This window comes from Astyanax mexicanus, chromosome 7 (assembly GCF_023375975.1).
Source record: "Astyanax mexicanus isolate ESR-SI-001 chromosome 7, AstMex3_surface, whole genome shotgun sequence".
NCBI lineage: Eukaryota > Metazoa > Chordata > Actinopteri > Characiformes > Acestrorhamphidae > Astyanax > Astyanax mexicanus.
The window spans coordinates 8,229,099-8,251,151 of NC_064414.1; the positions used below are offsets into that span (position 1 = coordinate 8,229,099).

General features: G+C 36.7%; 1 protein-coding gene across 6 annotated transcripts in view; it reads left to right on the forward strand.

Moving 5' to 3' along the window:
• Positions 1-22,053, forward strand: part of rock2a (rho-associated, coiled-coil containing protein kinase 2a) — a 72,318-nt gene that overhangs the window by 29,282 nt on the left and 20,983 nt on the right. For 5 of the 6 annotated variants that reach the window (XM_007247523.4, XM_049481167.1, XM_015605406.3 and 2 more), the window contains exons 3-18: positions 2,351-2,451; positions 3,847-3,984; positions 5,799-6,059; positions 9,305-9,449; positions 9,842-9,980; positions 10,408-10,499; positions 10,867-11,026; positions 11,549-11,597; positions 12,538-12,549; positions 14,166-14,294; positions 15,159-15,294; positions 15,385-15,476; positions 15,743-15,989; positions 16,759-16,865; positions 17,337-17,496; positions 21,844-22,004. In XM_007247523.4, the coding sequence (XP_007247585.2) occupies positions 2,351-2,451; positions 3,847-3,984; positions 5,799-6,059; positions 9,305-9,449; positions 9,842-9,980; positions 10,408-10,499; positions 10,867-11,026; positions 11,549-11,597; positions 12,538-12,549; positions 14,166-14,294; positions 15,159-15,294; positions 15,385-15,476; positions 15,743-15,989; positions 16,759-16,865; positions 17,337-17,496; positions 21,844-22,004 (2,129 nt within the window). The remainder of the gene's footprint in view (positions 1-2,350; positions 2,452-3,846; positions 3,985-5,798; positions 6,060-9,304; positions 9,450-9,841; positions 9,981-10,407; positions 10,500-10,866; positions 11,027-11,548; positions 11,598-12,537; positions 12,550-14,165; positions 14,295-15,158; positions 15,295-15,384; positions 15,477-15,742; positions 15,990-16,758; positions 16,866-17,336; positions 17,497-21,843; positions 22,005-22,053) is intronic. The other variant, XM_049481166.1, reaches the window with a different exon arrangement.

A 22,053-nucleotide genomic window follows, 5' to 3' on the forward strand; every position in this document is an offset into this window, starting at 1 on the left:
AAAAAAAGATACACCTTTTATATCTTCCTGTATCTTGAGAATAAATTATACGAACAGAAAAAAAATAAGAGAATTTAATATATTAAACTTTTAAATATTATTGGTAACTCTGCATCTTTAGCTACTGCAGTCTGTGCACACTGTGGGTGACCCAAACATGTCTTGTCTGATTGATTCTATATTGGTTTTTTATCAAACTACTATCAAATTACTTTTTAATGAGTGGAAATTCTGAACTCTGAATTCTACACAATTATCCTTTTTTGATTTTTAATGATGGCGTTTCTGACGCTGTTCATCTCCACCCGCCTCCCCCTTACAGTTTTGACAAATTATCTCTTTCCCTGCCCATGCATCCTAATTTCCTCTCGTTTCTATGGCAACCATAGTGCAGTGTGTTGTGTGCTTTAGTGCTAGGACAGCGGGAGGATGAGTCAACATTCTGGCGATGATTCAAACTTAACCGGTCAGCGAGCGAGTGCTGTGTGAACTCGGGAATAAATTACTGTAGTGTCCACAGTAATCCACAGGTGCTTCTGATAAACACTGCTCTAAAACGTGTAAGCCTTTTCTCAGCACTCACTTAAAGAAAAGCCACAATTCCCAGTTTCTATCCAATATTGATTGAAAGTACTACAGTTTGGTACTTTTTCTCCAAACTGTGGTTCGTGGCCCCTTTAACACATACTATTTTGGTTTGAACCAAACTAGAATGCCTGAATATCCAAAGCAGACAAGTTAGGTGTAAAAGCACTGTTCATGAAGCACTGGCCCTATCAGAGCTCTGTCTGAATACAAGCACTCAGTTCAGTAGAATATGGATCCATGTACAGTCATATGAAAAAGTTTGTGCACCCCTATTAATCTTAATCATTTTTAGTTCTAAATATTTGGGTGTTTGCAACAGCCATTTCAGTTTGATATATCTAATAACTGATGGACACAGTAATATTTCAGGATTGAATGAGGTTTATTGTACTAACAGAAAATGCGCAATATGCATTAAACCAAAATTTGACCAGTGCAAAAGTATGGCCACCCTTATCATTTTATTGATTTGAATACTCCTAACTACTTTTACTGACTTACTGAAGCACAAAATTGGTTTGGTAACCTCATTGAGCTTTGAACTTCATAGTGTTTGAACTTCAGCAGTGTTTCTTCAGTTCTGTTCCTTGAAACAGAAGTTCTGTTTCTCCACCTGATGATTTTCTTTAACATGCATGTCAATAACTGTATAGCCAAAAGCAATGATCGATATTACACTCTTAAAACATCTTTCACACATTTCACACCTTGTTTGGTCCCAACATCTGCAAGTTCACAACTAAAATAGCAGGTGTGAAGGGTTCCACCACCCTTGGTTAGACTAAGAGAATTTGATTGTACTGTACATGAGAGGATGCTTCTCTCAATCGGGTTTGAATTACTTCAAAGATTTTAAATAAATGGAAACCACAAAATGCTTTTTAAAGTCATCATTTAATACAATTATGTGTAATACAAATATTAGTAGTAGTAGTAAACATATTTGCTGACCGTCATAAACTTTTTTAATGAACGTCAGACAAATAAAAGTTGCAATTAATGTCAAACATTTTCTGCTAATTTAAACATATGTTTGTCTGTTTTAGCTTAATATACAGCTCTGGAAAAAAAATAAGAGAATCAGTTTCTCAGATTTTATTGTTTATAGGAATATGTTTAAATTAAGTGAACATTGTTGTTTTATTCTATAAACTACAGGCAACATTTTTCCTAAATTCCAACTAAAAATACTGTCATTTAGAGCATTTAGTTCCAGAAAAAATGAGAAATAACTGAAATAACAAAAAAGATACACAGCTTTCAGACCTCAAATAATACAAAGAAAACAGTGTTTAGAAATCAATATTTGGAAGAATAACCCTGATTTTTACTCACAGTTTTCATGCATTTTGGCATGTTCTTCTCCACCAGTCTTACACACTGCTTTTGGATAACTTTATGCCTTTACTCCTGGTGCAAAGATTCAAGCAGTTCAGCTTGGTTTGATGGCTTGTGATCATCCATCTTCCTCTTGATTATATTCCAGAGGTTTTCAATTAGGTAAAATCAAAGAAACTCATCCTTTTTATGTGGTCTCTTATTTTTTCCAGAGCTGTATATTATTTCTCAAAGGATAAACAAAGTTCATATGAAACTGCTATTTCAGCCTGCAATCCATATTCTTTTCTCAAAAATATGATATAAGGACCCCTGTATCACAGATAACAATACACAATAAAAATTTGAGTCGGTGCGCATTATTATTATATTTTCTAATATTCTCTGCTTGTCTGATTGATCAAACAACATTTTGTGTCCACAGATGAGAAGGTCATGAATCACATTAGAGAACTACAGATGAAGCCAGAAGATTTTGACAGAGTAAAAGTTATTGGACGAGGAGCATTTGGAGAAGTGCAACTGGTAAGAATTGTGTGTGACTGTGTGTGACTGTGTGTGACTGTGTGTGTCTGTGTGTGTCTGTGTGTGACTGTGTTTACCATGCACCATTCTGTTCCCTGAAGCGTATGATTCTGCCAGCTTTATCATCAATTTAGTTTTGGTTCCTCAAACCCTGGTTAATATTTCTGCATAAACTCTCTCCAGATACACAAGAGCTTAGGAGGAAAAAAAAACAAATAAAAGCAACTTTAATCTTGATACATAGAATAAATAGTTCTAATTAGCCCTTTCACTGCATCTGTTTATGTTTAGATTATATATTTCGGATATATAAGTAATTTTAATGTGAGATCATGATCGTATAATAACATAATGATGCAATTATACTCTTTCAAAGAACAGTGAACTGTTTAGAACTGTTTTATTCATACATCGGAATTTGAATACATAAAAAATATATTTCCTAAACGAATTAAACATAAAATTAATGGGGGTGCAGCAAATATTTGAGAATATTAATAAAATGTATTTTAAGTCATATGTTAGAGTTTACTGTAAAGTTAGAAGTTTTTAAGCAGCATTGGCAGCAGTATTGACATTAATTAGAAGTTTAGATACTAGAGTTTAAAATACTTCTGTAGAAGTTGAAGTATCAACTCAAGCTTTTTACTCAAGTAAAAGTGTAAGAGTACTGCTTTTAAAACTACTTAAAGTATAAAAGTAAAAGTAATGTAAGTAAAAAAAAATGGCATTAAGAATAAAAGCTTTGGCTGCACCATAGGATCCTACAGTGCACCCCCAATCCCCCCCCCCCCCCCCCCAAACACATTTTTCTAAAAGCCATAATGACTATAATGTTCTATTAATGTGTTAATGTTGATAAATGATTTGAGATGCACTAGTCTTCCTGTTTCAACTGCATATATGCCCATTGAAAATGAATGCATTTTAGTAGAATGTAAATATATTAGTTAGGAGTATTTCTCTCAAGTTCTCTTGAGTCTCTGTATGGATCATGCTTTATACTAAGCTACATACGTCTTCTGTTCTTGCTGGAGTGTGTGTGTGTGTGTGTGTGTGGGGGGGGGGGGGTGACGTGTGCAGGTGTGATGGATCGTATAAACCAATAGGGTGTCGGAAGGGTATAGGGTTATAATTCTCATCCAACTGCAATCAGATTCACTCTATCTGGATGTTTGAGGAGTAACTCTGACAACACTTTTTTTATTATGTCACTTCTTTATTGCATATTGCAGATATACAATTTTTCTGTACTGCAATACAGTGGAATTAAAGCGTGCTAAACACACTGTAGCATTAGGGTCCTGTCAGAAACTGTAAGCTTGTATCTTTCTGTGAATCATTATGGATTTATTTATGATCTCTGTCTGTGTGTGTGTTTGTGTGTGTGTTTAGGTGAGGCATAGGGCCTCTCAGAAGGTCTATGCCATGAAGCTGCTGAGTAAATTTGAGATGATCAAGCGCTCTGACTCTGCTTTTTTCTGGGAAGAGCGAGACATCATGGCCTTTGCCGACAGCCCCTGGGTCGTACAGGTGAAAGACACACATGCGTAGTTAATAATCTTATACAGTTTCAATTTAGAGTGCCTTGATATAGTATCATATTTATGCCACATTATATATATTATATCAGGGTGCTTTTACAACTATCTTGTTTGGCCCAGACTTTCTGACTTTTCTGTTTGGTCTGAACCAAAGTAGCAGGTGTGAAAGGGACCGTGCCAAATGGTTCGGACCAAAGAACCTTTTGTGTTTGATCCGACCAAAAGAGGTGGTCTCAGTCTGTGTCTTCTGAACCATGGTCAAGTTCATCTACAATGTAAAAAACACTTTCCTAGTTTGTTTAGATTTTCAGACCAATTACAGGAAGTTGAGTCAGTCTTTAAGAAACCAGAGAAAGAAAAAAAAATGATGTTTTGCTGAAATTTGACTCCTCTTGGCGAACAGGCGCATCACACAGCAGTATGGACACAAATGTTTAGACTGGGAATTCATTTATTTACTGTAACAGTAGATTAATCCTTATTAATAAAAACAGAAACAGAAATAAAAGGAATCTAAGGAGAATCTTTTTTACACTCATTCTGCTGCAAGGCGAAAGTGTGTATGTGAAGAGGAGTCGGATTCTGACAGTGAGCTACAATTCAGCACAGCATCTGGCAAAACAACTTGCCAAACTCTTTAGTTAACATTCCACAAACCAATTAATATCACTTATGTAGCTGATGATGACAAGATGTAGTAAAGCTCCTTAGTCTGCTCACTAAACTGTATGCAGTGTGAAACCAAAACTAACAGCACCAAATATTTTATATACAACATAATAATAGCACACAAACCATGGTGCTGACCCTGGACCAAACTTTTAGGTGTGAAAACACCCTTAGATTAAGTATCTAGCTATATGTGATAGTTATATACCGCATATATAATATATTGTCGTTTTTACAATGAGAAACAAGTATCTCCATTTTTGTCGATTTTAAGTTTACTACATAAAAATTAACAGACAAACTTTCCTTTATATTGTGCCAAAATTTATTTATGAACAAACCAATAGCAATGCTTGAAAATGACCTGAAAAAAAAACTCTTTATATTGACTTCCATTAAAAGTTTAGAACTACTAGCCTCAGACAAAGACCTCTACAACCGGGGATTTTACATTCTGTATTGCTGGGTTCCTGGGCATAGTGGCATTGGGGGCAATGAAAAAGCGAACATTTTAGCAAGGGAAGCAAGACACCAGGAACTCACTTGGAACTATGTCCCAATTACAGATGCCTACTATCCAGTCGAAGTTCACTATAGAAGAAAATGGCAAGATGAATGGTCCAGTAATCAACAAAATAAACTGTATGAAATATCCCCAATCATTAATATTAAATGCAATATGGACTTCCTTAATAGACAAGATCAGACAATCATGACTAGGTACCGAATTGGACATACTGCTCTTACCCACCGCCACCTCCTGGTTGGCGAACAGACTCCAGCCTGCCAGTTGTGATACTGTGATACTCCTCAAACTATTAAACACATCTTAGTAGACTGCCCTGCACTTTTAACCACCAGAAATGACTTTTATAGGGTTACAAATGTGAAAGAACAATTTTCTGGAAGTCCTTTATGTGAAGACACTGTTTTAAGTCTGTGATGCTCAAGTTATAAACACTGTTGATGCCATAAAATAGCCAATATGTTGCTGATTTGGCACAAAAAGTTGCCATTTTGGAGATACTTGTTTTTTATTGGACAGCAGTGATATGCATGTATTATAACGGTTATAAATATGTTTATCTCTCTCTCTCTCTCTCTCTCTCTCTCTCTCTCTCTCTCTTTTTCCAGCTGTGCTGTGCCTTCCAGGATGACCGTTATCTCTACATGGTGATGGAATACATGCCAGGAGGAGATCTAGTGAACTTGACCAGTACTTATGACGTTCCAGAGAAGTGGGCAAAGTTCTACACAGCTGAGGTGGTCATGGCCCTGGACGCTATCCACTCTATGGGCTTCATCCACCGCGATGTGAAACCAGACAACATGCTGCTGGACCGCAACGGCCACCTCAAACTCGCTGACTTCGGCACCTGTATGAAGATGGATTCGGTAATTGGCGCTGTTTTTACAATTAATTAATTTATTGTCAATCTTTGCTTTCTGTAGAGCATTAAAGTCCGTCAGAATGATTGTGTGGACGATATGAATCTTGTAGTGCATTATATAGTGCCCCTATACAACCGTGTGACTCGTATGAACATTATGGAATGAGGTATACTGGGCAACTTTTTCAAGTAATTGATGATTCACTAACTTTGTCCACTAATCATTTGAACCACAACAAGTAAATGAGCTCAGCGACCCAAATGCAATGCTGCAGCTGCTCCACAGGGGCTGTGTTCCAAATCAGAGTTAATCACAGTGGTAATGACTGGCACAGTGGTCAGGGAACAGACCCTTTTTAGCTCAGTTATATGGTGCACTGGAAGACTAAATAAACTAGATGTAGGCTGGGGAATTTGGGTCCATTTGTATAATTAATGCGGACCTAAAAAGCCTGAAAGTTCATGGTTTCGTCCTATTTTCAGAAAGTATGTCTTCCACAAACAGGCCAAAATAGCATGTTTGTTGATAATGTTTGTAATTTAACTGAACTGTTTTTTGAGAAAAGCCTTCTTCACACTTGTTAAAAAAAAGATCAGTACAATAATGTAACTGAATCCAGTTCACATTAGTGAACCACATTAGTGTCAATACTCAACTTTAAAACAAATGGAAAAAAAATCAAACTCAATCTTTTTATAATATGTAAGCAAATGTGCAGTGACATGCCAAAAGTCATAGTATTGCATTATGTAAATTGATTGTGATGTGTTATCCCAGGGAACGTCTTGGAAAAGTTGTGAGGTATTATCTAGTGAGTGAATTTAAACACTGGCCAACATGCTCATGGCCAGGTGACGTGAATTAAGGCCTGGTAGGTGGTTCCAGATGGGTGGGACATTCCATTTACAAAGTTATGCAAGCATTTATTGATCACCAGAGCCTTGTGTTTACTGGAAATGACATCTACATCCGGTGCAGGAGACCCCTGCACACACATCCCACAGGTCAGTGCAGTGTTGTTGAGCCTCCATTAGACACGGCAAAAGTGATGGGACTCTGTAAAGTTACATTTGAGCAGGATTTTCTCTTCCTTTAAAGTTGCTGTTGTGCAAATATTAGGCTTTTTTCTGTAAAGTTACATTTTGGAGATATAAGGTTTTTCTTCCTCTTTAAATCAGCTGTTTTGAAGAAATTAGGTTTTTCCTTTTCCATAAGGTTGTTAATGTGGAGATATGAGATTTTCTGTGTTGCTGTTATGGAGATGTAAACTAAAAAGATGTTATTATGAGTATTTGAGGTTTTACTTGTCCTGTGAAGTTGCTATATTGGAGATACGTGAGGTTTTACTTGTCCTGTAAAGTTGCTATTGTGGATATTTGTGGTTTCAGTTGTACTGTAAAGTTGCTATTCTGAAGATATGAGGTTCCCCCCTCCTGTAAAGTTGTGGAGATATGATATTTTACTTGTCCCGTGAAGTTGTTGGAGATTCTTTCTGTGTAAAACTTCCATTTTTATTTTTTTTGAGATCTTAATGAGATAGAGGTTTAAATAATCTTGGATTTTGCCTTTAAACAAGCCCTCATTTTCCTTTTGCTTGATATGGAATCTTACCCATGCACTAAAAGCGTCCCATAGCAAGATTATTCCCAGCTCTCCCAAAGGCCACATTCCTGAGCATGCACCCTAAATAGCCTGCACCCATCACTGATCGCTTCCGGATTATTCCTTCCACTCTTGTTTTTTCTGTATCTGTGCAGAGTGAGTCAGGCGTGGGGTCAGTGAGTTTAGCCATGGTTGACCTTGGGTGACCTTATTGACTATAAGGCCGCAGGCGTTAATAAGCCACAGTTGCTGAGTCCAGATGTGTGTATGTGTTGTGGTGGAAACTGGAGGTTTGGGGAAGGACTGGATTAAATTACCTTGCCCAAACTGACTAAGGACATCTTAACACTTGAATTTTGGGAAAACCAGTACAATTCTCAGTATCTTGATTTAATATAACAGCAGAAATGTCCTATTCAGTGCAGATTTCTTTACAGTGGTGGTGGTGGGAACCAACCATTACCATTTTTACAATACAAATATATTTATTTTATTTACCATCCAAAACCACCAGTGTATTGTTTACATGTATTCTGCCTTTCACAAAGAAACGAACAATTGCAATAAACTAGACATAAAACTTTCTCAAAACCAAGAGTTATGCTCCTCATATTCCCTTTACCACCACTGTAAACCAAGCCACTGTAATGAAGCCTCTATAAACTGATGCATGGTCGTTGTGGTTTCTGATAACCTCAGATTTTTCTTATGGTGAGTAAAGTTTGCTCTGTCAGTGTAACATCACCACCTAGTGAACAGCTACAGCATCACACTCATCCCTAGAGGTGAATGGGGAAATAAGGGCTCTTCCTTAGTTTTTCATAAGAGCTCCGTTATCTAATGTAGATAATAATCATACTTTTTAGCTGCACAGTATATCTCTTCAGCATCATAATTACACTGTGAACATGCACCTTATTTTATTAAATATCACAACTTCTCTGCCTACAAAAGGAAAATTTAGTCATCGCTAAAAAAAATGTATTAATCACAACAATATTCTGTGATTAATCAAGATTAATAATTGTATATTTATGTTGGTTCACATTTACATGCAAGTATTTCCCTGTTTTTACTTTACTATATTATATTATATGATATTATATTATCAGAATTTGTTGGTGCATTATTTTATTAGATGTTTCATTTTGTTACACTATTATTGTTTTATATAAAATCAGGGTCTTGGAAAGTTACTGATGACAAAATAGATCAACGCTTTCAGATTTTTTACAGTGGTTATTACACAATGTTTTTCAATATTTTAAAATGTACTAAAATTATCCAAACTATGAGGAAAAACTTAGTAAACTAAGTTTTAAACAAACCAGAAAATGTTTTCTATTATAGATTCTTGCTTAGATGCACATCTTGGCTGGATTTTCTCAGTCAGCTTTATGAGGTAAAGTTACCTGGAATTCAGGCTTTCAGTTAACAGCTGTGCTGAACTTATCAATAATTAATTACTTTATTTTTTTGCCTCTTAATGTATTTGAGAGCATCAGTTATAAAGTTGTGAAGAGGTAAAGTTGGCATACAGTGAATAGCTCTATTTGAGTAATGTTCTAATCCATATTATTGCAAGAACTACTGAACTAACTCAATCAGAAATATTACAAGAACTGAACTGGACTGTGTGTTTGCAGACGGGTATGGTGCACTGTGACACGGCGGTGGGAACGCCCGATTACATCTCACCCGAGGTGCTAAAGTCGCAGGGAGGAGACGGCTACTACGGTCGAGAGTGTGACTGGTGGTCTGTGGGAGTGTTCATCTTTGAGATGCTAGTGGGTGAGTAGCAGAATCTGCGCAATAAAATGATCATTGGGCCCGATCACATGATCAGACCAGGGACATTCCTAGTTTTAAGCCCATTAATTAAGTAAATTGTTTAAAATTATTTAGCTCAAAAGCCAAAAACACTTACCTAGCCAGGCCCAAGCATAATCAGCTTACCTGATACAACATCATTTAGCACTGATTTAACAAACCATGTGTTAATATAAGAACTAAATAATTTGCAGACATCCATGAGGAAATGTTTTAATAAACACAGTGAGGTAATTTTACTGCCTGAAAGAACCATATTCATTCTTTTTTTTTTACAATAGATATTCTGTAAGTACCTATATGTATATATTATACATATGAAATGTGTTTGTGTGTGTGTGTGTCTTCAACAGGTGATACCCCATTTTACGCTGACTCACTGGTGGGGACCTACAGTAAAATCATGGACCATAAGAACTCTCTTAACTTCCCTGATGATGTGGAGATTTCTAAAGAGGCCAAAAACATCATCTGCGCTTTTCTGACGGACAGGTCAGCCTTTTAAATCTCTCCAGCAGGCCTGATAAAGTTATCATGTGTCATTGGTTAATGGTTATTATGGTAATTACCACAAGCCCTTTAACCAATCGTGCACATTATTGATTAGAAAGGGTAATTTAGACACACCTTCTCCTTCAATGTTTTTTTTTTTTTTTTTTTTCCTACATTGTAAATTAATACTGAAGCTATCCAGACTATGCAGGAATCATGTAGTAACTTAAAAGTGTTAAACAGAGTTATCTGGGGATGTTAACTTGTGGTTAACTAGCTTTGGATATCTTAAGTAACTTTGAAGCACTGTTGTAAGTCGCTCTGGATAAGGGCGTCTGCTAAATACCATAAATGTAAATGTAAATGTAAATGTTTCTGAGGCTCTCAGACTGGTAAAATGTATGTTTTTTTTTTTTTTCTTCCCTAGGGAGGTTCGGTTAGGTCGGAATGGTGTGGGGGAGATTAAGAGCCACCCTTTCTTCAAAAATGACCAGTGGACCTTCGACACAATTAGAGACAGTGAGTCCCAAACTACAACAAGGCATTCTGTTTAGTGTTTACTGACTATATTTTAGTATAGAATTAATTCAGATCACATAACAATAGCTTTTCTGTAGAGAAGTATTGGCAGTAAAGTAAGACTTTCTGGAGCAGACTAGCGTGAACTTCTTGGCATCTTGTCCCAAAACGTTTGGTCATTTTTTCTATATTATTTTATTTTGCTTTTAGTTTTAAAACTTTTGTTTGTTTGTCTTGTCCATTTTTGTTTCATGTGACCAGACAGTTAACCAAGTATTTGACTACTGGCTAATTTAATTAATATTAATATTAACCAATGAAGTGTTTGATTAATAAAACTTTTTTTTTTTTCTCTGTCTCGCTACAGCGGCAGCCCCGGTGGTCCCAGAGTTGAGCAGCGACATAGACACCAGCAATTTTGATGAGATCGAAGAGGACAAAGGCGATGTGGAGACGTTTCCCACACCTAAAGCTTTCGTAGGAAACCAGCTCCCCTTCGTTGGCTTTACTTACTTCAAAGAAGACCAGTAAGAACACTAGCTGTTCATTAACTGTAGACCTAGATGGCCAAGCACACTCTCCACACACACCCCTGCATTTTCAAGAATTCTTGGAATAATTTTGTAAAAAAAAAAAAAAAAAAGCACATTATTCAACACCAGAAAGAAAGAAGAGTGTCTGGTAAAAACACCACATATTGTTTGAACAAATGCAGATACACATAAATGCATTAAAAAGGAACTAAAAATTCTTGTTATCCCATGAGCTAGTCTGAAGAACAAAGTTTAGTTCCAGATTTCTCCTGAATGCCCCAGCCAGCTTATAGATGTGTGTGTTATTTATATATATATATAGAGAGAGCTCCAGACTTATTGAGACCTTTTCAAACAATGAAGGAGTAAAGTAGAGAAACAAACTATTTAGAGACTATGCAAAACATTGTCCAAAACTGATGTGTCAGTTTGCTGGATAAAGAGTTGAATTATCCAAATTATTTTCAAAGCAACTGTAATTGGAGTGACACTGATGGTAGTCTTGTTCTTTTCCAGGTTATTGACCTCTTCCAACAGTTCAGCAGAACATCCCACAAAAGGAGAGGTGAGATACACATTTACACAATATTTATTAATAGGATAAGTATGACTTTATTCAGTTCCCAAAAATTCCTAGGGAAACTTCCTAGTTTCCAAGAGATCAAGCATAATAGACCAAAAAAATTTGAAACTGTCCTATATTAAATATACATTGAAAAATTAATTAATATATGATTTAAGCTACTTCTGATTTTGTAAGTTTACCCCATTTTAAAGATTTGAACAGTGTCATTTTTATGGAATTTTTATTTCACCAAAATTTTATTTCACCAAAAAGAGACAGAATATAAAAAGAAAATCTAGAAACAAATTAAATAAAGTTTATAATTTTGTTTATTTGATTAATTGAAATATGTATTTGAAATACGAATTCTGACCCTCACAGACCAGTTATGGGCCCGTGATTCTCACATATAAATTTTGTCCCTTTAAGAAAGTACTTCTAATCCTGTCTTGCAATTTTATAAGACATCTGTCACAGAATTTGTCTCTTCCATTCAAACCTCTTGACCACCATGGGCAAGATCAAAATGCTGTCAAAAGATGTCTACCGTAACATATTTAAATAAAAATATTAATCATAAAATGAATCTACCATAAAATTATAGACTGGTCATGTGTTTGTAATGGGGATATACAATTAGCATGGGATCAAATAATTGTTTTATTTTTTACAATGTATAGTTTAATTTATTATAAGCTGATACTTGATCATTTACAATCAGTTATGATTATGTTAAAATAGAGTTTTAAAGGCACTAATGTAGTGTTGATTCAATTAACTAATATAAAATCGTAACATGCCTTCTTTATCACCACATAACTGTAAACTGTGGCTTCTAAATGTAAAATTCATGCAGTTTGGGCATGTTGTGTCAGGGTTGTTAGTAATGTTGCAAGGTATTCTAACCATTTCCTCTGTTTTCTGGTCTTTTGTCTTGCAGGACAGTGTTGCAGTGAGTATACACTTTCCTCTTTAACTTCCTTCCTGCAGGAGAAGGCAGCTTGAGCTGTTTTGGTTGTTGTTGTAATCATCAACAACAACCAAAACCTGGCTGTTCTGCTCTGTTGAGTGCACACAGCTCAGTGTTAACCAGTGTTATGCAGTGTGATTTGGGTAAAAAGGAGAAGACTGAACTCTAGCTGTGGCTTAGTGTGTGGGTTATATTTCTATGACTTTTGCAGGATTGGACAGATTTTTCAAGACTGTTCAGATGTTTTAGACTGTTCAAGAATACTAAACACCCCCACGCAGTTTGAGGAGAGAGTGAGCTGTTTTAAGCATGGGCATCATGTTAATTGATGTAGACAAGCTTGTATTGTATATTAGCAGTGTTAGCCTTTTAGCTTGTAGGGGTGTAAGCAAATATCGATATAATAGATCATATCACAATATGTGGTTTTGCAATACTGTATTAATATTCAAAATTTTCAAAAATATTTGATTCATTAGATTGCACAGTTACTCATATTAAGTACACTTTCAAAACTACACAGTTGTTTTTCTAAAATTTAATTTACACAACTGCAAAATATCGCCCTGCTTACATTATTGCAATATATTGTGAAGTATTGAATCGTACGCCGATGAATCGTATCACCGTTTTCTGGGCAAAACACAGCCCTAGTAGCTTGAGAAGCAAACTTCAGACAGTAAACATATTTTGGCTTAATAAACTAAGTGAGTGTGAGGTGTGTTTGATTACTGTATGTAGGCTGCAGACATTGTGCTAATGCTAGTGCTATGCTAATTGTCTGTTAAGGATGTGCTAATTGTCTGTTAATGCTGAGCTAGTGTTGTGCTAATTGACTGTTAGGGTTGTGCTAATTGTTTGCTAATGTGGTAATTGTGCTAATTGTCTTGCTAATGCTGTGCTAATTGTCTGTTAATGATGTGCTAATTGTCGGCAAATGCTGTAGTAGTACTGTGCTAGTGCTGTGGTACTACTGTGGTAATGCTGTGCTAGTGTTGTGCTGATGCTGTGCTAATCGTTTGATAAGGATGTGCTAACTGTCTGCTTATGCTGTGCTAGTGCTGTGCTAATTGTCTCTTAAGGATGTGCTAATTGTCTGCTAGTGCACATTACCACAGTATTACCACAGCACTAGCACAACACTAGACCAGTATTAACAGACAATTGTCTGTCAATACTGTACTAGTACTGTGCTAATGGTCTGTTAAGGATATGCAAATTGTCTGCTAGTGCTGTGCTAATTGTCTGTTAATGCTGTGCTAGTGTTGTGCTAATTGTCTGTTAATGCTGTGCTAGTGTTGTGCTATTTGTCTGTTAAGGATGGGCTAGTTGTCTGCAAATGCTGTGCTAGTGCTGTGGTAATTCTGTGGTAATGCTGTGCTAGTGCTGTGGTAATTCTGTGGTAATGCTGTGCTAGTGCTGTGGTAATTCTGTGGTAATGCTGTGCTAGTGCTTTGGTAATACTGTGGTAATGCTGTGCAGGTCCTGTGAAAGTTAAATGTTGTGCTCAGGTAATGTGCGTTGTGCTAATGATGTTTAAATACTGTGCTTTAATGTGCGCTGTGCTAATGCTGTGCTAATTATGTAATTTGTTGCAGATCCAGAAGAAGCTCCACTGCCTGGAGGAGCAGCTCAATAATGAGATGCAGGCCAAAGATGAACTGGAGCACAAGTACAGGACGACCAGTGGACGACTGGACAAAATCACCAAAGAACTCGAAGAAGAGGTGCGTGTGTGTGGGTGTGGGTATATGTGTGTGTGTGCCTTTAGTAAAACCAGACAAAATCTGTTGTAACTTGCAACACTCTGATCATCCTTTTACCAAATATTTCTTTTCTAATATTGAAAAAACAAACAAATGTGATATCTTGCTTAAGATTAGGACAAAAGAGGGGGGAAGGCTGTAAGAAGATAGCCAGGTGTTTTTCAGTGTGTGTTTTTAGTGCCTTTTAGTAAGATATAGCAGTTCAGAGGAACTGTCAGTTTTAGGCCCAATGCCAGTTCTTGTTTGGAACCCTACCTCGTATTTTGGAGCGTCACATTTTCCATTGGAACTGAGTAACAAGGGAAAGAGGTTAAAATCCCCCCTCTTAAGGAGGCAACCCCTCAAGAACTCTATAAATGTTTTGTTTTTTAAGTAAAAAATGAATAAAGGAAGAAAAAAAAACTACGTGTTTTTACAAAGCAATCAGTCTGTTGGGATGGGAGTTCAGTAACCTCACTGCTGCACACTTACAATAAGGGCATCATATTTCTTCAAAGGTAATGTAGACCTCTTAAAGATAATGCAATGATTATCACTATTTTTAACAAAGAAAATGCAAAATTGGTTGAAAATGATTAGGAGAGGAAACACATGGCCATCTCTGCTACTTGCACAGCTTATGTCATTCCCCATCCCTACTAATACATTTTCACGAACAAAGAAATCTTTACAACTGTAAAGCATGGGGGTGGATGTATTATTAGTTTTACAGACCACATTGACAATTTTTATCTTGAAATTTTAAATTATATTTGCTATAGATGTTATATGATGGTTTAGCCATGGTTTTGTATGAATTTGACTTACATCTGTGTGTGTTTACAGATAAACAGTAGGAAGGCTCTGGAGTCTTCTCTGCGGCAGCTGGAGAGGGAGAAGGCTCTGCTACAGCACAAGAGTGTGGAGAGCCACAGAAAGGCAGAGAGTGAAGCAGATCGTAAACGCTGCCTCGAAAATGAAGGTAACTGATCTGACAGTTAATTTCTGTCACACTTCACACACAGTTCACATACACGTATATCCACACTTTGTGTTTTGGTTTGATTTATAGTGAACAGCTTGAGAGACCAGCTGGAAGAGATGAAGAAGAGAAACCAGAATTCTCACATTTCCAACGAAAAGAACATCCAGCTGCAGAGACAGGTAAGCGCACACCTGTCTGGGCCTGTAGTAACTTGCAGCAGCTCTATGGACTTTCCATCTTTTCCGAAAAAATCATACCGTTTTTTTTTGAGAGTACTGGTATTTATATTTTTTTAACAAAATGTATAATCAAACACTTACACAGCATTAGCTGCTGATCTACAGTAATATTGTGAATGAAACCAGCATCACAGTCCAATATCTGACCTGTCATCACTACACCTCCAAGCTTTTGTACTGAAAATGATCTGTTCTGTTCTCTGCAGCTGGACGAAGCGAATGCTCTGTTACGCGCTGAATCGGACGCAGCGACACGGCTACGAAAGTCGCAGACAGAATCCAGTAAGCAGCTGCAGCAGCTGGAGACGCATGTGCGGGAGCTGCAGGATAAATGCTGTCTGCTGGAGAGCAGCAAACTGGCGCTGGAGAAAGATTACATCAGCCTGCAGGCCGCACTGGACACTGAGACGCGGGAACATACACAGCGTTCCGAGACCATCTCCGACCTGCAGGGTAAAACCACAGTCACACTGCAAAATTACCTTTTACATGTTATTTTTAAAGATCTTTTTTTTACTTTAGAAATTGGGATATAATATTGAATAGTTATTATTGAAAATGTTTAAATATCCTAAATAGGGGTGGTCAAAATGGCCCTAAAACAATATCACAATAGTTAATTGTATCGCGATAATGATAGTCTTGGCGATATGACAAAACATTGATTAAAAAAAAAATATTAAAAAAAAATACACCACTGCAGCAAAATGAAAATTAAATTTTATTATGGTATATGATATAATATGGCACACTTGTAGCTGAGATATTAAAAAATACAAGAATATTTATCATATTTGTAATAGAAGTTAATGATTTTACTATATAAGTAAAATAAATGATACTGGACAGATATAATCTCTAGTAGATATATAATGGGAAATGAGAACAGTGTGGAATTTTTTATTTGCTGAAAGCAAAAACGTAGTACCCTGATGTGAAAAGTAGGGGTGAGTGGTATATCACGATATTTCAGAGGGAAATATTGTTCACGATATGTAAAAATTGTGACAATATTATTGCATACGATACAATATGGCACGCCCGTTATCCTAAATAAATAAAAGGTAAATTTAATATTGAGGGCATTAAAGCTTTACAGGACAATGTGCAGAAGTATATGATTGATTCTGTATATGTATCCATATCTGCATGTCTATATATCTTCTATTCTTCCATCCATCTGCTAAGGACTCACTTTTGTTTGTTTGTTCTTACTTTTTAGTGCGTCAGTCCAGTCTGGAGGATGAGGTGAAGCAGGTGAGACAGGCTCTGGCTAAAGCTGAGAGTGAAAAGAGGCAGCTTCAGGAGAAACTCACCGACCTGGAGAAGGTAACTGGGCTTTATTCTCACACACAGTCGCTTATTAATCAAATACCAGATACCAGAGTAAATAGCTTGTAGGGATAACTGTGATTATTCAAATATGGTGAAATCTTAAGTCGTTATAGTTTTTGCTTATTTAACAGTGTATTTGAGTAAAGCATGTGTGTTTGGAAATCTAATGAGGTTAGTAAAAGTGTTTGGATAAGAAAGTAAAAAGTATTTGTACCTGAATGGGTGTGGATTGCGTATTGAAGTGAAAACATCGTAGGCATAACTGTATGGGCAGTTTGGGTTTTTTTTTATACTCTTGACTATTAAAAATAAAAAAATAAATAAAAAAAATAATATGCCTGTTCTTAATGTGTTTTAAATAAATACATGCTCTTTTTTTTTTTTGGCATTAAGTCTTTTTTTTATGCATTACGTTTTTTTCTCCAACCCTCATTCTCACCTCCTTCCCTATTGTGTATCCAATAGGAGAAGAGCAATAAGGAAATTGATATGACATATAAGCTGAAGGTGCTGCAGCAGAGCCTGGAGCAGGAGGAGGGGGCCCATAAAGCCACGAAAGCCCGCCTAGCCGACAAGAGCAAAATCAGCGAGTCCATTGAGGGAGCCAAGTCTGAGGCCATGAAAGGTACATTACATGCCTTAATTTGATTTGAAATGTTGTTTAGGAGATTTAAGGGAGATTTAAGAGAAATACTGTATATAAGCTGCCATTATGGATAAGGGTATTTTGGGTGGTTTGCTAAAAAAGGCTGTAAGGAGTAGAGGCCGACCGATCGATCGGCCAGCCGATTTAATCAGCCGATTTTTGTTATTTTTTTATCAATCGGCATCGGCCGATTTTCTTATTTGGCCGCGCCGATTTTAATCCGGCACATCTGCGGGCAGCTACTTGGAACGCAGCGCAAGGTTTCAAGAGTGAGCAAGACTTTCAACGGGTAAGGCATCCATTTTTACAATCCAGTGTCCCAAAGTCTATATTTTCTCTCATGATTAGTAATCTGTGATGTTGCTTCATTTACTGAAAAATAATAGAATTTCAACTGCATCGGTGTTGTAGCATTTCTCTCCAAACGAAACTATGCTTAGCGTTGATGGCAGGAGTGCATTTGGAATGCGCCCTGACTATGCAAGGCAAGCCCTATCTATAAGCTCTAGTATAAAATAACTGACGTCTCTTCTTCAGAAACGAAAATCTAAGTAAATAAAATCAAATTAACACTTGATATTTTCAGTATTTAAATTATTTTAGACGAAATGAAAAAGGGCAGGACTAAAACTGTTTAAGGATATTCGCAGCATCAGCTGCGCTGAAATAATAATTACTGGTTAGTCAGGATTATTAGAGGACTGTACTTCTCCTTATATATAAACAGTGTTGGGCACGTTACCAGTAAAAGTAACTATCGCGTTACTTTTTATTATTCGCCCGTCAAAAAAAGGAAATCAATTATGCATTTACTATTATTATTAGAAAAATAACAAAAAATAACAAACGAAAATAAACCCAAAATGTTGACAAAAATATAATATAACGAATTTCAAAAAAATAAAACGAAATTCTCCACACAACCAAAGAAAATTACTAAAACTTGTAATACTGAAAAAAGCGGAAAAACGCGTCTGGGGATGAAATTTAACAAACCAAGCCACACTCAAAAGAAATATGTATATATAAAACAAAATAATGGACAAAAACAACAATTTAATGCCCGTTAAAATGGTATTAATATAACAGCTTCACCAAAAGAGAATAGAGCTTAGATCGTGCCCAAAAAATCCGACGGAGCCCGTGCAAGTTCTGCCCAAGCCCGAACCATAAACTGTCATTATGAGCCTGACCCGATCCGCCCCATAAACTGTCTGTTTTCGGGCTGATTGAATGAGCGAAATATAATCAGAATTATGTTAATTAACACTGTAACATAGAAGCATAGAACTATTATTTAATTTAAATGATTTTTAAGAACAGCTACACACAATGCTGCAAGTCAAACGCGGAGGCGTTCACGTGCGCCCAGAGCTACGTGATTACAGTTTTCATTTTTATTATAGTTTAATTTTATTTTGTTTTTATTTTTTCTGTTCATTTTAGGGTGGGCTTGCTAGCGCGAGCGCTTTACACAAGAACTAACGGACCACGAGTGCCGCGCGCTCGGCACAACAACTCCCGCTGTACAACTCCGCTGTACAACAGCGCTTATAAATAAATTAAACACAAAAATGAGGGTATTCTATCAGTAATTTCAGTTCGTTTTAGTTAGTTTTATAAACACAAAATACAGTTCGAGATAGTTATGTATCTTTTAATTACCGTTTTTATTAGATTCAGTTAACACAAATGTTTTTCACTTTCAATTTTCGCTATTTCGTTCGCTTTAGTGAACAATAATAATTGGTTACTTAGCAACATTGTGATTATCACACCAGACCTTTATATAAAATAAAAATAGGAGCCTGATTTCGGGTCGGTCCTCAGGTCAGGTGGGATTCGGGCAGAGAATCTAAGCTCTAAAATAGAAAGCAGCAGCACCACAAAAACCGGAGCAGCTAAAAAGAGCTTAACGTCCTTAATTCGGAACTTGGGTTGTCCACGGCAATCACTGAATTGATTAGAGCACGCAAATCGTCACAATTGTGCCTCACTTCACCACGCCAAACCACAGGCACAGCGGCCAGAAGCTCAAGTTCATCGGACAGAGGAGGGGTTAACCAGGGCAAAGCGAAATAAAAAAAAAAAGTTCATAGAGCTGCTAAAGTAACGTGCAGTAACGGGGTGTCGGAAATGGTAACGGCGTTATAGTTACAGTCATAGTAATTAGTTAGATTACTCGTTACTGAAAAAAAGTAACGGCGTTAATAACGCCGTTAGTTTTAACGCCGTTACTCCCAACACTGTATATAAATAAGCTTTATTGTAAACGAATTAATAAAACAAATAGTTTCTAAAATAATGGAGTTAAAATAAAACATCTCTTTTTCCTTCACTACAAACAGACATTAAATCATGCCGCCTCCTGCTGTTCTGCTGTAAAACTCACCCGTTTAAAGCGGTTTGCGCTGTTAGATATTAAATGAAACGATGAGCAGAATTTTCTGTTTTGTCGGGTTCTACTTTAGAACCCCCTCCAGACTTTTCTGATAAAAGCTCATTTTATCCTGAACCTATAAAGTCCGCGCTCTTCAGCTTTCTCAACTCATTTTCCGCTCACGCACCGAACCTCCAGTACAGCTGATGAGACGCGTTTCTCTGGCTAAGGAGCTCATTTGAAGAAGAAAAAAAAACAGATAAAGCTATATTTAAATTACAGCACCTGTCTGTTTTTGCATTATTTATAATTTTATTCTTAATTTAAACGTCACCCATTTTTGTAAAATAATAGCTGCAGCCCTAATGTGAACATTTTATAACATTGTCCTCCCATGTCCATTCGTTTTCAACTGCATGGAGTTGAAGAAGAAATGAGCTTTGCCGTTTTGGAGTAACTATCTAAAGTTGTCACATTATGGAAGTCTTCTTGCACTCTGTTAAACATATTAAAATGAATAATTAATAGACTAACAGACTGCAACAAGTCATACATTTGTTAATTAGTAGGCCCCTACAGTAAATTTTATATAATAGCCAACATAATATTTCTACTATAAACATGAATATATAGTGTATATAGAACATATGTTATATAATGAATAGAATAAAATGTTATGGATAATACAATCTAAATAAAATTAATATTTTTTTTATTAACATATAGTGATATAGTAACATTAAAGTCACTATAAAATGCTAACCTTATTTTCAATAAATTGTGTGAAGTTTACAACTGTTGTGCCTCCTCTTACTAGTATGATTTTAAGCATGCCAAATAAGTATAATACGATAGCATATCGGCCCTAAAAATCGGCAGGTCACATCGGCCATCGGCTGACTCTGACCACTAATGATCGGTATCGGCATCGGCCTTAGAAAAACCCATATCGGTCGGTCTCTAGTAAGGAGTTTGCTATTTAGCATGTGTGTGGGGGGGCTAGTGTACTAAAAGTGGTAAAACGGACTAGTGTGGTAAAAAACAAATGGATAGTGAATAAAAAAAAAAGACAAGGGACTAGTGTGCAGCCAAGGATATGCACTTAATGGGGGTGAAACAAGATATCAAAATCATGGTGCACTTCTGATTAAAATCTTAAGATCAGTTTAAAAATTTAAAGAAATTTACATTTTGCACTGTTGGATCTAAGAAGAGCTTTTCAAGACTATAAGGGTAAATGGAAGCTAGAGACAAAAAATAATGAGCAGGCAATATATAAAAAACAACAACAATTTAACGGAAATAAGCTGTTGATTAGCTGATCAGAAGTTATAAGACCATAGCTCAAACAAAGACAAAGTTCAACCATTCTCCCCCATTGTCTGCAGTAGCTAAGAAAAGAATAACAAGTTGATCAGAAAAAGCCCTGTGCCTACATCAACCCGTGAGTTTATGGTCTCACGCACCTTGGATCGGGACCACCCACAGATAAAGCTGAACCCAGGTTGCAGCAGAGCCGACACTGTCAGCTAAAGAGCTTACAGCTCTGTTTACACCAGCTAATTAACATTAGGTATCTTGTGTAAGTAACTGTAGGTTTAAATAGGATCTCCGGTGGATTCCTGGTTTACCAAGACCTTAGACCGCATTTGATGGACTAATGTACTTTAAAGGTACAAGGGCTTTGGGAAGTGCTAGTGTTCTACAAATGGTGCTACTGATGAAAATATAGTGTACTCTGGCTGTCTATGAAGAAGTGTGAAGGCATAACATGCTCCAAGATGACAAGCACCTAAAGGTCTTCTAAAAGTACCATATTATGGCTTGTTTTCAAGTAAGCAGTATTGGTACCAGGAACCAGGTACAAGGTGTGCTTTTGGTTTTTTGGTAATGTGTTTGTGTGATGGCTGGTGCGTAACCTTAGTGTTGTCTTTTTTTTAATGCAGAATTGGAGTGGAAACTGCAGGAGGAACGTTCCTCCAAGCTGCGTGTGGAGAACCGGCTGCTGGAGCTGGAAAAGCAGAACTCCATGCTGGACTGTGATTACAAGCAGGCCCTGCAGAAACTCGACGAGCTGCGCAGACACAAGGACAGGCTCACTGAGGAGGTGTGTCTCTTCTGTTTGTGTAATATGTGTAATTTCCAGCTGAAGAGGT